The 18547-nt window shown below is 41.6% G+C and overlaps 1 protein-coding gene across 2 annotated transcripts in view; it reads right to left on the reverse strand.

The window, feature by feature from the left end:
• Positions 1-18547, reverse strand: part of BANP (BTG3 associated nuclear protein) — a 645526-nt gene that overhangs the window by 541059 nt on the left and 85920 nt on the right. For both annotated transcript variants that reach the window (XM_082269667.1, XM_082269666.1), the window contains one exon: positions 8752-8951. In XM_082269667.1, coding sequence (XP_082125793.1) covers positions 8752-8951 — 200 coding nt within the window. The remainder of the gene's footprint in view (positions 1-8751; positions 8952-18547) is intronic.

An 18547-nucleotide genomic window follows, 5' to 3' on the forward strand; every position in this document is an offset into this window, starting at 1 on the left:
CAGGGAGAATGACAGACGGCTGTGTTTACAACAGCCGTCTGTCTTTTTCCCTCTGCTGCGGGAGATTGCGAGTGGCCGGGCGACCATCGGAGCCGTCGCTCACACGCGCTGGCTCACCAGGGAACGCGCGCTCGCCCCCTACAGTCTCCTGAGCGAGCGACGTATTCCTACGTCGCTTTGCCCAGCATCGGCAGAGTGCCGCAGTAAATGTATGGTGTGCGGGGTTAAAGTGGTTAAAATTGCTTCTGTCCGTGGAAGGACAGCAAACTACGGTGCTTAAAATTCTCATAGGCGATGCTTTAAACGCCTTTACAGGTTACCAGTTTAGAGCTGCACAGGAGGTCTGGTGTTAGAATTATTGCTCTCGCTCTGACGTTCGTGGCAATACCTCACATGATTGGTGCGCTCACTGTTTACATATGCAAGCAGGAGTAGCGTATGCGTTCGCATTTGGGCATAAGCATGGTGGTGCTTTAAACATTGTTTTTTATTATTTATTTGTTTATAAAAAAAAAAACAATTTTTTCTACACTTTTTTTTCAAATTTTTTTTTTTGTACAAACTTTATTGCTAGCACAAGGGATGATCAACATCCCTTGTGATAACATTGGCCGTGACAGGTCCTCTTTATGGAGAGATATTAGACCCCAAATCTCTCCTCTGGCCCCCCATGCAGCTGATCAGACCAAGATTGGTCCGATTGGCTTCTTCTTCGGCAGCTGGTGGACAGGTAAACAAAAGGGCAGAACCGGAAGTGACGTCGCTCCCAGTTTCCAGGGTTACAGAGAGAGGGGTACAACATCAGTTCCTCTCTCTCTGTCCCGGGCAGCCATCGCCGCCGGCAGCATCGCTCCTGGCTTCCGCAATGGGACCGGAGAGCCCAGGAGAGGCAGTGGCGGCGGCGGGAGGGGGGGCGGGAACCTCCTCCACCACCCGCAGAAGTGATCAAACCGCTAATTAGCCCATCAGATCACTTCTGCCTTCTACAAAATCGCTGGCTGAAAATATTGGTACCGGGATGATGCCTGTAGGTGCAGGATCATCCCAGTATAACCACTGAAACCCAAGGACGTGGGAAGTGGTTAATTTTCATTTTGGCCGTTGGGTAAAAAAGGCAGACTATTAATGCAATTTTTAAAGTCTGAGTGCCGGTTCACACATATGCAATGCAGGAACCCTGCAAATCCACTGCGGGTTCCCGCATCGCACTTGATTCGTAGGCAGTTCACGCTGCCATATTAGAATCGCTGGGGGTGTCAATTCGCCCCCAGATCAGTTGGCACATCGCAGTGCCAACTGTCAATTCGGACATGCATTGGATCGCATAGGTGTGAAGACCTATGCGATCTGACTCTGGTGCGGACCAAAAAAAGAGTCCTGTGTGACTTTAGTCCAAATGCGATGCAAATTCAGCCATACCATCTGTATGGCTGAATTCACAATGCACAGACATCGCATGTGATTTGCAGAGCAGTGCACTGCGAATCACATGCAATTTCTGACATCGCATATGTGTGAAACGGCACTTCCTTCACATTTAAAGTGATTGTAAAGCTGTCATTTTTTTTCTTGTTAAAAATATTAAACATGTCATGATTACATGCTCTGTGCAACTGTTTTTCAAAGAGCAGCCCCAATCTTTTTCTTCTGGGGTCCCCCCCGGCTCTCCTGGGCCCCCCCCCAAGTGCCCACCATAGGAAGCAGCTTTCTATAGGGGCACTCATAAATGCTTAATCCCGAGTAGGGCTGTTTGCGTCTATTCAGATACATAGCTTGGCTCAACCTCGCCCCCCCACTCTCTGCTCACAGGTTTTGACTGACAGCAGCAGGAGCCAATGGCTTTCGCTGCTCTCAGCCAAGCCTGTTAGAACGTGGAGAGGGGAGAAAAGGTGCTGCAGACGTGTACATCGCTGGATCGAGATCAGGTAAGTATTTAGGGGAACTGCATGGAAACTACTGTTCATTTTTTTTTAACATTTTACATTTGCAACCACTTTAATGTCCCTTTAAATAGTTTGTTAGGAAAAAGGTGGCCTAATTGGTAGAATACAAAGCTTCTTCTGAATGGTTTAGCAGCACTCAGCCCAACTCTATTTTGTTCTGGGAGTGGGACAGAAAGTCCCTGTGCCGCGGCCGGAACACAACGCTGTATACTGTATGTAGCTGAGGTCACATAGCATTCACATACCATTTATACAGCGCAGACAGCCTCTGCATCTGTTGGCAGAGATAAGTTTGTTTGGGCCAGCTTTGTCCGAACAAACTATTTAAAAGGGACAATAAACATGGAGTGAGGCTTTAACCCAATTTTATTGGAAAGTACAGTATTTTTTTCAGTGATCAATGTGACAACAGTGATATGTTGAGTTATTATTTTAAGGTTTACCACAAAGGGAACCTTTGTAAAGGACATAGCTATAAAAGAATAGAGGACTTACTTGCTTTTCTAGCTGCCCAACACCAATTTCCACTGTAAAGCCTGGAAACTTCTAATGAAGTCAAAAGGGAAACTGACACTTCTGGGAGTGTCAATCCCTTGGGCGCCCCCGCTGGTTTCTTCCCTTGAACCCCACCCATTAAAGGACACAGCACTGACGTCTAGGTTTGCAGGAGAAAACTTGAGTGCTCTAGGGAATGTCAGTTTTCCTTGGGACGTGGTTAGAAAATTTCTCAGCTTTGGAGGGGAGTTCTGCAGCACAGTAAATTACAAATGAAAGCAGTTTATAAGGAGTAAGCAAATAAAGCTTTCCCCACATACATGAATGAAAACTAAACTAAATACAGTAACAACGTATCAAACATAGAACAAGCACTACAAAATGTGCCATGTGCAAAATCCCTTTCAGATAAATAAGACTGAACTCAAAAGGATCAGGTGAGAAGAAACGCTAGCTTCTTTCTAATGGTGATTATAATATAAGAAAAACAGACATTTGAGCTTTAGATATGAGTCTACTCCAACAATGCTCAGACAGTCAAAAGTACAACATACACAAAAAAGTCCTGCACTCTTTGCCAAATTATAAAACCTTATTTGCTGGATAAAGTGCCCAAGAACAGATGAAAGGACTTAGGCCAATGGCTGCTTGCTGTGTTGATCATAAGCAGTCTCACTAAAGGAGCAACTGATCACTAACAGCCAAATCTTAAAGGGGCTTCCTGCTTCTAAAAAGAAAGATGGAAACTTTTTGCTACAACTACTGTACGTTATGGCCAACCAAAGGATGGGACCCGGTGACGTATTATCAAGGTTCTTACCCATATCTACAACAGCTAAGTTTTTATTGCATTTTTTTGTAAAAAGATTGTACAAAACAATCGGATGCACAATAAAGTACCGTACAAAGAACAAGGGAGGCCAGAAAATAACTGCAATTCCATCAGATATGTGGTGTTAACTCTTGAAGATCACAGTTCAAGCCATAGTTACTAATAAGTGAACTATTTAAATATTGTTTCAACTCTGAAAGTGGTCTAGTGGCAATGAAAGCTACCAGCCAGGACATTTGCCTCAGGAAGAAAAAAAGGAGAAAGGGAAAGAAAAGAAAAGAAAGGGGGGGGGGGACGGAAGATGTTCCGAGACCTGAAGAGGAACACTGTGTTAGAAAGAGGGGGAAGAAGAATATAAAAGGAGCAGCCTTGAGCCCTTGGTGGGCAGTGAAGGAGAGAAGGGGGAAAGGATTTGCCTGGGAAAGGGGAGGGGATCAGGGAGGATTGCTGTACGGTCCAGCCTACCACCCAGCACTAAATGGGCCATCCTTGTTATCATATAGAGAGCAATAAGTGGTCAAGATTGAGATGGTCCATTGTAGGTTGTCTATGGGTCCCAAGTCTTTAAGAATTTGGTATGGGTGTCTAAGTATGGAGGTAAGTTTTTCACTGACCATGGTCCCCAAAGGCAGCTGCCAGACTCCAATAAAACTAAGGAACGGCTGGTGCCTAGCCTTGGCAAACATCTGCCAGGCTGTCAGAATGGCTAATCGATTTAATAACTGCAGTTGCAAACAAACATTTTCTGCACTTGATCCACTAATGCAGTGGTGGAAGACTTCCTCCTCTCCCAATTGGGTTGAGCATGTGGCATATTCTTGGCTTAGAGACTTAGAAAAAATAAAATGGTTAACACCCTACACCCACCTCAACCCCTTCCCCACTGCACTTACCTCCATGGTAATACAGTTTGACTGATTCTATTGGTCAGCACAGTCACGTGCTAACGCTGACCCATCAGAACCACTCTAACACATTTCGCCATCCCTAGGAATGGGAGAAGAGCAAGGTTTTCAAACCCCTGGACAGCTCCACCGGGCTGTGTGGATAGTGAACTGAATCACTCACAGAGGTGGGTGCAGCAGGAACCAGGTGGGGTGGGAAGGGTGTAGGGCCAGTTGTGGCCTTTTCCTTGCCTCTATCTGGCCCTTGGGGCACTATTCCATTCGCAACTGACACTAATGATGGGGCACCCTTCCTCCCACTGACACCAATGATGAGGTTCTATTTCTACTTCCAATAAAATCAATGGTGGGGCATTTTCTACTCCCACTGATGCTGGAGCATTTTCTACTCCCACTGGGAATAGTCTGGCCCCAGTAAAGTCTGGAGGACAGTAAACTGACCCTTTGTTTAGAAAGTTTGGAGACCCCTGGTGTAGGGCATGGGTGCCCAATCTGTGGCCCTCCAGCTGTTGCAGAACTACAAATCCTCGTCATGCCTCTGACTTTGGTAATCATGCTTGTAACTGTCAGCGGCTTGCAATGTCTCATGAGACCTGTAGTTCCACAACAGCTGGAGGGCCACAGGTTGAGCACCTATGGTATAGTATGTTAGTTCACCTTTTCTGAAAATGTGAACACTTAAATTTGGCCACACACTATGCGAATTTCATCTAGTTCCAGATGATCCGATCAAACTTGCAATGTGGGTGGCCCTATCTGCTCTGCTCCCCTTCCACCCAACATCCTTCCATTGAAATGCAATCCAAACTAATCAAATGTAGCCATTTTTAAGGTATTCTGACAGCCACCTACAGCAACTGTCACTATACAATAGGCAAAGCGGAAGATTCGTCCATCGGCTCTCTTTAACATGGATAGTGGTATCTGTTAAATTTTTTTTCATTCAGCACACAGTGTATGGCCAGTTCTACATGTACCTGACAGGTAAAAAACTGAGAAAAGCAAGAAATCTCTGATCGGATGGAACAATGTGTGGTAAGTGAGTGGATAAATGAAAGCCTCTAGGGTACTATGATGAGCACTGTTTGAACATGACAGAGAGGACTTACGGGAAAAAAGACATGAAAAAGAAACAATACATTTATGTACATATTAACTTCGCGAGAGCCCTTGAGAAAAATCCATCAGTCAGTGTTTGGGAATTAATCAGTCAAGGTGGATCACATTATTCACATGATCCCTATAGGTTTATAAACCAATCTAGGTACAATAGATGCGATTTTGTTGTTTACTGTGGTTAGGCATTTCGGATCTAGCTTTTATGTTTTGAATTGCTGCTTGTGATGTTGCAATAATAAAGATATTAGCGCATGAAGTCCTGTTGAAAGCCAATTTCTGAAACAAAGACAGCAGGCAAACACAGAATATAAACAGAAAAAGCAGCCATCTATGCAACATGAGTCATAGTGACATTATCAAAGTTTAATCAAGAAGCGTTCACGCTGCCTGCTGCGAATAAATTCTCTTTTCATTCCTCAGTTGGAAAAAACTGAAATAGTTATAATCTAAATGTAAGAAAATATTAAATAGGGCACAGATGCTGACCTGCACTGTAAGGCCTCATTTACATCCGCAGCAGGATTTTTGACAGCTCTGAAAAGTGGACCCTGGTGGATCGCTTTTTAGAGCTGGTGGACAGTCAGCTCGGACGCGATATGCTGCCTTCTGATTGTCTATATTAAAGTATATTTGACCTTGTAAAACAACAGTTTAAAATAGAAATGTATGGCAAAACATTTGTGTATAAATATATTAGAAAATTATAAATACCTTTTCTTTTTTTTTATAAGTGATCAGGTGACCTCTGTGATCAGCTGCATAGGGGCTTAGAGAGGTGGAGGGGGGACTGCAGTGAAGACCTGTGTAGCGGGTCAGGTCATCACAAGTCTGACCATTGGAAGACAGCCAGAATACTGGCCATGTTGGGATGGATGTGATCTTGTGGTCAGTTTAAAAAAGGAAAGCAGGGAGAATGGCAGGATCAACAATAATATCACACAGCAATGCAAAGAGAACTGAATACTTTTTAAGACAAGTACATGGTACAACAGACACAAATCAGGAATATGAATGAAATGTTGGGGTAACATAGTCTTTAACCTGTGAAAGCCCACAACCCTGTTGGCATCAGACATGATATTGCCAAGGCCCCTATTTACGTCAATAGGTCATGCCTTGCAACATTCCTGCCTACCAAACATGACCTGTCATATTAATTTTGTTACACTGCAATGTAACTGCAGCAGTGTGTACTTGATTGGTGACCATGTTAACGTCATTTGGATGGTTGGTAAAACTAGGGCTTACCACTTTTTTTAACCATTGTCTACATAAACCTAGCCTAACAGGTGGCCCTTCAAACCCAACCAACAACATTAAAAGCTAACTTCACCTTTATCAACAGGTTACATTTGTATTTATGGTGCAACATGTTGCTAAGCAACCCTCTCATCCCCCAAAAGATCTGTAAATTAATTAACTGCACCATGCCAGATTGACATTTATTTCTCAATGGAATACAAGTGTGGTAATAATCACCACACTCATAATCCATTGACATTTCTTCCAGCTCTCTAACTGAAAGCCCCTACATAGGTATGGGCAGAGAGCTGGAAGAAGAGTTTGAAGGAGCCAATCATTGCACCCAGGATCCACTGGTCACGGGTGCAATGCTTTGCACGCTCCTGTAAAAAAAAAAAAAACATTATTGCAAAAATATTTGCATTTATTACTTATGCATCCCCCTACCTACATGCTACCACTTAATAAAACCTTATAAATTAACCCTAAACACATTAATCTGCATCCTAACACCTACCATTCAACTCTCCTCCCCAGGAACCACATGGGGTAGAGGCCCACCACAAGAAAGAGGAGTCCTCTACTCCAGGTGCCTCCTGAGGGGTGATCTTTTGACATTTTACCAATAATTAGAGATGAGCCAGTAAATAACCCATTGTAATCCATTACACAACGATTGTGTTTGTGGATTCGTTACTTTTCAATAATTAAACAATATATATATATTTTGGAACTTGGATGATATGTAAGTTTTTCATACGATTATTCTTGCTATTTGAATTGCATATGCATCCTCGAAAAAGTAGGCTTTTTTTCCAAGAAGCAAGCTGGATAAAAATCAACATATGCAAGATAAACTGTGATGTGTGGAATGTAACTATTTCTATGGATCTTTTTCTTACAGATTGACCAGAAGAATGTTACTATCAATTTATAACATGTTATAGGCGAAAATAAAAAATTGGAATACTTGTACTTAGGTGTTGATGTTAAACATGCGCATATGTGCATAACCTACATTTTTTGTTTTCATGTTTTTTTTTTACATAGCTAAATACACGTCAATCCCTTTTCAATGAATATATCAGTTATGAATACAATCAGACCATGTTAAATTAGATCAAATTACCGATGAAAAAGCTTGCACAAATTGAGTAACAGTTTGTTTTTAGTGTAGCATTGCACAGTACCTACAATATGATGGTGCCATATAGGGGAAATAATTAGACTGTATTGGCAAGGTTCCACATAACAGAGATCACATTGGTTCTTATTTATATAGAACTGAAGGGTCAGTACACCTAGTTAAGTTATTATGTGGAATTGATGGACTCTCTCTGGAATCACAAGCAAGATCCTTATATCTTTAGGCGACTTTAGTGTGGGATCTCCCTGACATTGCTATCAATAGGAGTCTGACTCCTTCTGAAATTGGTGATTTCATGCCATTTAAAGGGTAAAATCGAATGGGACAGTCAGGGCTAGTGCATTCCATAATGGATAGCCTCTGTACTGTCCCTGGTCGCACTTACCTTTTAGAAGAAATACTTACCTTTAAAATGTCTTGTCCAGCGCTGCCATCTCAGGTGTGGGCAGCTGAAGCCAGCGCGTCCTCTTCTGCCTCCTCTTCGGTGATGTCGGAGTCCCAGAATGTCCTGCACCAGCCCCGCTCGTCACTTCCGATGCAGGCGCGGCATTCCTGCACAGCTTCTGGGCATGCCCAGAAGCTGTTTAGCAGGGAATGCCGCGCCTACACCGGAAGTGACGAGCAGGGTCGGTGCAGGCGCATTGACTCCTGGGAGCGATGACGTTCAGCTCCCAGGAGTCATCGCAAGCCGGAAGTGACGGCGCGGGCCGCGGTCGCAGCGGGAGGAACTGGAAGGAAGGGCAGTATATTTTCTTCAAAAAAAATTCGGGAGCATCCATTTCTTTTTCAGGTGACCCTCAGCAAGCGGATGGCTCAAAATCGATTTTTTAGATTTTGAGGCCGGAACTCAGCTTTAAGAGTGAACTAATCCCTGAAAAGATCACTATTAAACTGTCTTTATGTGATGAGAACGGATAAGTTAGATTAAACACTATATTTCTCTGACATTTTAGGAATTCTTTAATAGGCATGCACATTCTAAAGTATAAACATTGTGAACAAAACAGATTAAATAAACAAACAGTAACAAACTGTGACTATGGTTTGCTGGATGTATTGTTCCCCTACCATCGCACTTTGTTCCAGGTCTGAGTGGCTCCAAGTGGTGATCCCGCTACCATGGGTACTTGGATGGGGTTTGAATTTTTGTTCATGATCATATCCAGCTTCTCCTCCAGTGATTTACAAGTGGCCTCCAGAACCTGCAGCTTGGATTCAATGCTGTCCAGCCTCAGACAGATGGTCTGGTTGATCGAGAACAGGAACGACTGCAAAAAAAAAAAAAAAAGCATCGCTCTTCAAGATCGAACAGCAATGTCCACGCAGAAAATAGAACCAAGTCTATTGGTATAACGTGTGTATCCTACCTAGTGTGTTAAAAAACAGCTGATGTAGTCAAACCTAACTTGCCCTGCCTAACTTCCTACCACCATTACCAAAGTTACAGAATGGAGCTTTATAGGGCTAGTGTTGACTTTAAAGCAGCACTTAAGGAAAACAGCCTGATAGACAGATGAAATACATATATGTAAACTGTTTTGCTGATATTTGTGATTCTGTCTCCCCAGTCATGGGATTCAAACACCACTTCCACCCTGCAAAACCTAGACATTTATTTCACTGTTTATTAGTCTAACTTTATAGCTTCCTGTGTTGTCCTCTCAGTCAACAGTATAACAACAGTGCCTCGTTATTCAAGGAACAACATGGAGGCAGAAGGGTGACATGGGATAAAGGATCCTTTGATAAGAGTACAATATAGAATAACGGTACAATATTGGGGGTACTGTGCTGGCCAGAACTAAGAAGAGAAATATTTGAGGACATTTTTTTCAGATGATAGCAAAAAAAAAGGAGAAAACTGTGTGTCCTGGCAGTGAGGAAATTGATTAGAATTCTGAGCTACATCACTAGAGGGGTCAACAGCAGGAGGAAGGAAGTCCGGATTCCTCCATATAGATCTTTACATCACTAGAGGGCTCACCAGCAGGGTGAAAAAGGTTTTAAATTCTCTATATAGATCATTAGATATTTAGATCTTTAGATACAGTAGGTACGGAAAGTATTCAGACCCCCTTACATTTTTCACTCTTTGTTATATTGCAGCCATTTGCTAAAATCATTTAAGTTCATTCTTCTTCCTCATGAATGTACACATAACACCCCATACTGACAGAAAAACACAGAATTGTTGACATTGTTGCAGATTTATTAAAAAAGAAAAACTGAAATATCACATGGTCCTAAGTATTCAGACCCTTTGCTGTGACACTCATATATTTAACTCAGGTGCTTTCCATTTCTTCTGATCATCCTTGAGATGGTTCTACACCTTCATTTGAGTCCAGCTGTGTTTGATTATACTGATTGGACTTGATTAGGAAAGCCACACACCTGTCTATATAAGACCTTCCAGATCACAATGCATGTCAGAGAAAATGAGAATCATGAGGTCAAAGGAACTGCCTGAAGAGCTCAGAGACAGAATTGTGGCAAGGCACAGATCTGGCCAAGGTTACAAAAAGATTTCTGCTGCACTTAAGGTTCCTAAGAGCACAGTGGCCTCCATAATCCTCAAATGGAAGACGTTTGGGACGACCAGAACCCTTCCTAGAGCTGGCCGTCCGGCCAAACTGAGCTATCGGGGGAGAAGAGCCTTGGTGAGAGAGGTAAAGAAGAACCCAAAGATCACTGTGGCTGAGCTCCAGAGATGCAGTCAGGAGATGGGAGAAAGTTGTAGAAAGTCAAACATCACTGCAGCCCTCCACCAGTCTGGGCTTTATGGCAGAGTGGCCCGACGGAAGCCTCTCCTCAGTGTAAGACACATGAAAGCCCGCATGGAGTTTGCTAAAAAAACACCTGAAGGACTCCAAGATGGTGAGAAATAAGATTCTCTGGTCTGATGAGACCAAAATAGAACTTTTTGGCCTTAATTCTAAGCGGTATGTGTGGATAAAACCAGGCACTGCTCATCACCTGTCCAATACAGTCCCAACAGTGAAGCATGGTGGTGGCAGCATCATGCTGTGGGGGTGTTTTTCAGCTGCAGGGACAGGACGACTGGTTGCAATCGAGGGAAAGATGAATTTGGCCAAGTACAGGGATATCCTGGACAAAAACCTTCTCCAGAGTGCTCTGGACCTCAGACTGGGCCGAAGGTTTACCTTCCAACAAGACAATGACCCTAAGCACACAGCTAAAATAACGAAGGAGTGGCTTCACAACAACTCCGTGACTGTTCTTGAATGGCCCAGCCAGAGCCCTGACTTAAACCCAATTGAGCATCTCTGGAGAGACCTAAAAATGGCTGTCCACCAACGTTTACCATCCAACCTGACAGAACTGGAGAGGATCTGCAACAAGGAGGAATGGCAGAGGATCCCCAAATCCAGGTGTGAAAGACTTGTTGCATCTTTCCCAAAAAGACTACTGGCTGTATTAGATCAAAAGGGGGCTTCTACTAAATACTGAGCAAAGGGTCTGAATACTTAGGACCATGTGATATTTCAGTTTTTCTTTTTTAATAAATCTGCAACAATGCCAACAATTCTGTGTTTTTCTGTCAGTACGGGGTGCTATGTGTACATTCATGAGGAAGAAGAATGAACTTAAATGATTTTAGCAAATGGCTGCAATATAACAAAGAGTGAAAAATTTAAGGGGGTCTGAATACTTTCCGTACCCACTGTATATAGATTAGATCTTTAGATATATAGATCTTTAGAGGAAGGCATGGCAGGAGTAAGATAGTCCTACTTCCTCTACATACAGTAGATCTTTAATTATCACCAGCAGAATCCCCAGTTGGAAAAAAGGAGGTCCTGATTATTTTATACAGATCTTGTGGAGACCTCACCTACATAAAGATTTTGATAATATAAAATTGGTCCGGAGATGGGGCAACAAAAATGGTGAAAGGTCTGAGGGATAAACATACCAGGGGAGACTGCAGGAACAGGTACAGTCGGGAGGAAAGAAAGAACATAACTGAACCGTTTAAAACAGAACTTCACTTTCTCATTCATTAATGACCATTTGTAATCCTTATGCTGCTAGCATTAGTTCATAGGTACGAAAGTATATCACATTTACTTGTTTAAAACTTTTTTTCTTCATATCTTCAGTTACTTACTTGTCTCCAGGGCTAGGTAAATTATGTTGTACATCCCAGGTGTCCTCGGGAGAAGAGGAGGGTTTTTCTCAGCTAAGCACACCCTCATGCATGCATGCTTGAGCTAAGGGCTGATGGATTTCCAAGAGGTAAATGCTACATGATTCATCTGCCCTTACTCAAGATAGCCATGGCCAAAAATGCTAGGGGGTGTTTTTCAAAGTGGTTTCTCAGAAAAATAAAGCATGGAGACATGGGTAGATGGGCGAGTTTGATTTATGAATTAAACAGCATTTTTGGTTTGTAGTGCTCAGATGTAGTGTAGTTCCACTTTAAACACAAAAAAGCTGTGCTTAAGGTTCAGCCCTCCTGAACCAAAACAAAAAACAGGAGACATGACGTCCTACTAGCAGGAGGAAAGTTTAAAACTAACTTTAGAAAGCATTATTTTACCAAAAGCATGGTAGATGTGGACTAGGGATGCACCGATTCGTCTTTTTTGGAGCCGATACCGATATCTGGCGAGGTGAAATCGCTGATACCGATCCGGAACAGATCAGGAGCTACACACAAAGCAAGCGGCTGCAAAGCCACTGCTTCATGTGCGTGGCTCCTCCATTCACAGGCGGAGTGCATCTGATATTACTCCGCCTGTGAGCCGGACCTATACAGGAAGTAGCCATCCCATACTACTACTGCACCAAGTAAGGGATGGCTGAGCCATTACTCAGCAAAAACTGGATCGGCCCGCGGGATGGCCGAACTTTACCGATCTCCGATCCAGCTATTTTGTCCGGATCGGGGCCGATTTCCGATCCGAATATCGGATCGGTGCATCCCTAATGTGGACGTGTGGATTTTTGGAACAGACTTCCAACCAAAGAAGTGAGTCAGTCAACAGTAATTGATTTTAAATAGGCTTGGGACAAACCTAGATCTATACTAAAAACAAAAACGTTGGTCTTTTCCTGACATCACTCTTTGAGGTTACTACGGTAAACTGCAAGGCTGAACTGGGAAACTGGAGTGCCATCTGCCTAACTCTATAATATATCGAAAGACTGGTTAAAATGAATTACCTATCCTCTAGGTAGGAGGTAACACAATTCACATGTATGCTCTTCAGTTGTGAATTTGGAAACTTTCCTGAAGTTTGTATTTTAAGCTGAAAGGCTATACTAAACTCTCATTACTAGAAAGGCCAATACTAGTATCTCTCTCCTCTATCTGCCTCCCATGTAGCTCAGGTTTACAAAGTCAAATTTAAGTTTAAACAGAACTTTCCCAAATTAACAGACTACTGAACATATTCCTTGTAAATGGAAGCTGATCAGTTATTTAGACACAGCTTGTTGCAAGCAGGGATTTCTGTTACGTCTCTGACACTCAATATTTTGTATGACTCTGATATGGTGTACTGGGAACAGCGAGTGCAATAATGGGACCAATGGGACACAGCCTCCATGTAAGAAGAGAGCAGTTCACTTCTCTTGACCTTTAATATAGCGTAATATTTACAACATAGGAACTGAAAGCTTAAGTGTCCTCGCTAGGAATATTTATATATGAAAGTCACATTATGCTTCCTGCAATGCCCTAAAACATCAAAACCTATATTACAAACCTTGCTGTATATTCCAGATGTGTAATTTTCAGAAATAAATCCAGCTACAAGATTAAGCTGGGCCATAATTTACCTTCATTCTTTACAAGCTCGCTGACAGAGAAACAGAGGTAAACGCAGGAATTTAATCTCTACCTTTGCTCAGAAAATGATTTGCATTAACATATAATTTGTCGGATTATATTTGAGGAATACCAAGCTTGCCATCTAGTGGTAGAAAGTAAAAACGACAAACAGAAAACAGTTATCTATACAACCAATTGTCTCCTACATGTGTTTAGATGTCTTATGTATATGTATATATACATACATATATATATATATATATATATATATATATATATATATATATATATATATATATATATATATATATGATGTCTTATGTGTTAGATGTGTGTCTCCTACATGTCCTATATGTGTTTAGATGGCACAGTTCATAATTTTGTGTTATCAATCTAATTTCACAGCTACACAATGAGGTGAACACATATGAGATTACTTATGTGATGTTTACAGGTATTTAGGGTGTTGCTCGCATATTGATAAAAAAAGTAATAATAAAAAAAAAAAAAAAAAAAAAAAGCAGAAAGTTGGCCTACAAGACATCATCACATGCCGCGGTGCTGCTGATCCATCCCTAAACGTTTGGGTTTCTAGTCTGCGAATGCCACAAAAAAGGAAAGCTAAAAGAACACAAGCTCTAGAGCTCAGAGCATGCTATCAAATGAACAAAAATCCTTTCTTTCTTAATAACAAGCTCTGCTTGCTGACCCCTCACCCATTACAGTTCTAGATTACTGTACAAGTACGTTTAGAAATAATGGGAATGGATTTGTATAAACAGATGCATTCCCAGGCAGCATAAACCATTTCCACAAACACATTAAAGAATCTCCGTACTAAGACCCCCCACACACATATCCCGAGATTATAAAACAGGACAGCAAACCTAAATATCATAATCTATTTTCATGTTTTCTAACATATGGTCAACCCCTTTTTGAACAAATGGAAATAAATACTTCTGCTTTGATTTAGAATGGAAAAATGTTTAAATAGATTCTACAGAATTTTAAACATTTTAAACACATTAGCGCAAGCTTTAACATACATATTAGCAAACTGCATGCTAATGTTTAAAAATTGGATTTTTGTGCACACCATAAAAATCCTTTTCCATAAGGGGACACAGGAAGTCCTAATTTCTAGGTTGTACTTCTGCCTACATAAGGATAGGACAATGGAAAACAAATAGGGTGGACAAGGCCATGACAATCCCATCCACTAATAGCATGCCTCAGCTTTGTAGAAAAGCAGTACTACTCTGCATAAACATAGAGGGGTGTAACCTTTGCCACTCAAAGAACTCTAAAAAAAAAAAAAAAAAGATTTTAAAGTGAGTACAAAAATCGAAATCTATTAACCACTTAAGCCCCAGAAGATTTTACCCCCATTCCGACCAGGGTTTTTTTTGCGATTCGGCACTGCGTGACTTTAACGGACAATTGCGCAGTCATGCGACGCTGTACCTAAACGAATTTGACGTCCTTTTTTTCCCCACAAACAGAGCTTTCTTTTGGTGGTATTTGATCACCTGTGCGATTTTTTGATCATGCGCTATAAACAAAAAAAGAGCGTCAATTTTGCAAAAATAATATTTTTCACATTTTTTTATATGAAATTCCCCCCACAAAAAAATGTAAAAATCAAAATTTTTTAACATTTTCGGCCAATTTGTTTTATGCTACATATGTTTGGTAAAAAAAAAATCGCAAAAAGCGTATTTTGATTGGTTTGCATAAAAGTTATTGCGTTTACTAGCAAAGGGAAAGATTTTTGTAATTTTTTTTTTTAACGCGTAATGGCGGCGATCTGCGATTTTTTTTGCGGGACTGCGACATTGCGGCGGACAGATCGGACCCTTGACTGACATTTTTTACACTTTTGGGGGTACTAGTGACATTTCTACAGTAATCAGTGCTATACATATGCACTGTTACTGTAAAATTACACTGGCAGTGAAGGGGTTAACTTTGAGAGGGAGGGGTTATGTGTGTCCCTAGGGGCGTGATTCTAACTGTGATTGGCTGTGGCTTGAGGTGTAGGAACAGTGATCAACGGTCCTACATAGTAGAACCGTATAATCACTATTCCTACACAGGGGAGAATGACAGGCGGCTTGTTTACATCAGCCGCCTGCCTTTCTCCCGCTGCACCGACGATCGCCAAGTGACCAGCGGACATCGGGTCCGCCGGTCGCACGCGGGGGGGGGGGGGGGTCCGTGCGCTCGCTCCCTAGACCCTCACAGGCTAGTGACTTAGTACTACGTCGCTCTGCCTGTGAGGGGCTGACCGCCGCAGTAAATAGTCATGCGGCGGTCGGCAAGCGGTTAAAGGACCCAGGAAGTCTTAAACTTTTGGGATGCCCAAAGGCAGTCCAACTGAGGGGTAAGCAACACAGTGAACAATCACCAACAGGCCCAAGAAACAACAAAAAAAACTAGGACTGCCTGCAGCTCAAATGGCTTCCCTTCCCCCTTCCCCTATAGCATATACAATTGCTACACACATCATACTGTAATTAAATTTTTTAAAATTAAAATGATCTTTCCTTTTCAATTTGTAGAGTTGTAACCTTAAGTAAAATGCAATGCTATATGGCAACTTAGAGGTGTTCTGCACACAGATAGTGTACAAAATTCCCCCCAGAGATGCCATTTTCTACCTGTGTGATTGGCTTACCGATTTGCCTAAAAGTCTGAATTAAGATACAAGTCAGATTTTGGGCATCCCCCTGTAACAAAAATGTAATTTTTGATGACATACTCCCAAAGGCAAATCACATCTAAAGGGATGCACTTTCCTCATTAGAAATCTACAAGTGCAGCAGCTGACTGAGAATGATAAAATTATTCCCATTCCCATGGCACATGGACACAGACAAAACCAGCTATTTCTTCAGAATAGCAAAAGGTAGGAATTGGTAACAAGATTTGTTAAAATCCCTGCAATGTACATGAAAAACCCAGGGAGGGGATTTTTTTTTCTCAACAAAAGTGGAGTTACCCTTTAAATATACAGCACATACTCCCTTGTTCGATTATCGAGAATCTAAGCCTTCAGGGATGCAGTTTGCCCCAAATGTCGCTCTGACCCAGGTACATTTTTTTTATACGGTCTGGTTGTGCCCACGGGTGCAGAAGTTCTGGAATGAAGTAGTTGAGGATATTAATTTGATTGGTAAATTACAGATCTCTTGTGATCCAGTCCCTTTATTACTAGGGATTTGTGGTACTATAGAAGCCTTCCAATTTAAAAAAAATATTTGTCTTTTACAAGGCCTTTAATGCCAGGAAGACGATTCTGCTTCAATGTAAAAAGGCTAACCCTCCGACTGTACAACAATGGAAGACCTTAGTTAATGCAGCTTGACCACTTTATAAACTGATGCATACGGGACAGATCCGCCTGGAGAAGGTTAATAAAATATGGGCGGAGTGGGTGAAGGCGATACAGCTATCCTTGTAGTGGGTTTGGAGTTTATTTCCTGTAGGTATTATTCCTCATGACATCTCTGTGGAATTTCCTCTTTGGCTACCTCAGTAGGGTTATCATACTGTTTTTTGCTTTTCCTCCTTTACCCCCCAACTCCCTTCCCCCATCTACCTCTACTGACTTGCTAGCTAGACTGATACTCAATTTTGGGCTACTGATTCTCGTGTCGTTGCCCAGGATGTATTGATGCCTTTTTTTTTTTTTTTTTAGCGTGAAGTTGTTTATTGGTACTATATATGTTTCTGCCCAATGTCTACTGTAAAACCTAGTGCTCCTTTGTATTTCTCAACTCGTGATCACTGCTTGTTTGAAGTAAATGTATCACTGCTGTGCTGTTTGTTTTGTTTTAATAAAATTAAATAAAGTTTACTGTTAAAAAACATATATATACATATAGCATATGCCTCAAAATATATGTTCTATCCTGAAGTCGCAAGCATCCTCTATGTACACAGCTTAACAGTGTTCCCACTGCCCCTTAAAATTATGGTAATAGAGCTCATCCATTTGATAGGGGACTGTATGAAAAAAAAATAGCTGCTGATGTTCTGCTTCCTTAGGGATTTTACTATATAAAATAGTCTATTGTACTATTTTCTTGTATAGTTTTCCTTTGGATTTATCAAAACCATATAATATGAGGTCAAACCAAAACACTTTCAATTTGTATGCAATCAGGCAGGCCCCTGCACTACATAGTTGAAGGTAAATCTAAAGGAAATTGAATAAGAAAATTGTATAATGTATGGCCAGCCTTATGTGCCATACACACTATAAGATTTTCTGAAGACTTTTTCCTTCAGACTTACCAAAACCATATAATATGAGGTCAAACCTAAACACTTTCAATTTGTATGCAATCTGGCAGGTCCTTGCACTACATAGAAAAGGTAATTCTGAAGGAAATCTAACCACAAAAGTTGGATAGTGTGTATCCAGCTTTAGACTCCTCCATCCTTCTGTCTGGACAAAGAAGGAGCAGCCATTATATTATAGCAAGAGCACTGTTCATAGTAATAAAACCCTGATTGGATGAGAATGGTGATCCCTTTCCCAGAAGACTAAAATCAAGCAGATTTAGGTGAAATGCTAGCTATTTAAAAATAAAAATTTAAGGTTTATTTTATGAATATATGACTAAATAAAAATGTTTCTCAGAATTTGCCATGGAATCATCATAAATTATTTGTAAAAAAAAAAAAAAAACAGCAATAGGTAATAAGTCGGAGCCTGGCTAAATATGTAGATTCAGGTAGGCCCCAACTTGTCTTGTCAATAGTGGCAGGATGAAGGGTTGCACTCAGCCACTGCTAATGTTGTTCACATGAGTTAGACCAGTGTTTCTCAAACAGGGTTCCGCGATACCCTAGGGGGCTCCACGAGAGGTCCCCAGGGGTTCCGCCACGATCTGCCGTTCATCATAAGCATATGAACGGCAGATCACATCCCCAAACATCTGACAGGCTGCGGAGGAAAACTGACATCACTGTCCTGGGCCTGTTGCGGGCAGCCCTCCCCTCCCATCCATCCCAGGAGCTTGTGTGTGGGTGTTACATCACTCGGGAGGGACA

The sequence above is a fragment of the Pelophylax lessonae genome (assembly GCF_965119305.1).
Source record: "Pelophylax lessonae genome assembly, chromosome: 10".
Taxonomy (NCBI): Eukaryota; Metazoa; Chordata; class Amphibia; order Anura; family Ranidae; genus Pelophylax; species Pelophylax lessonae.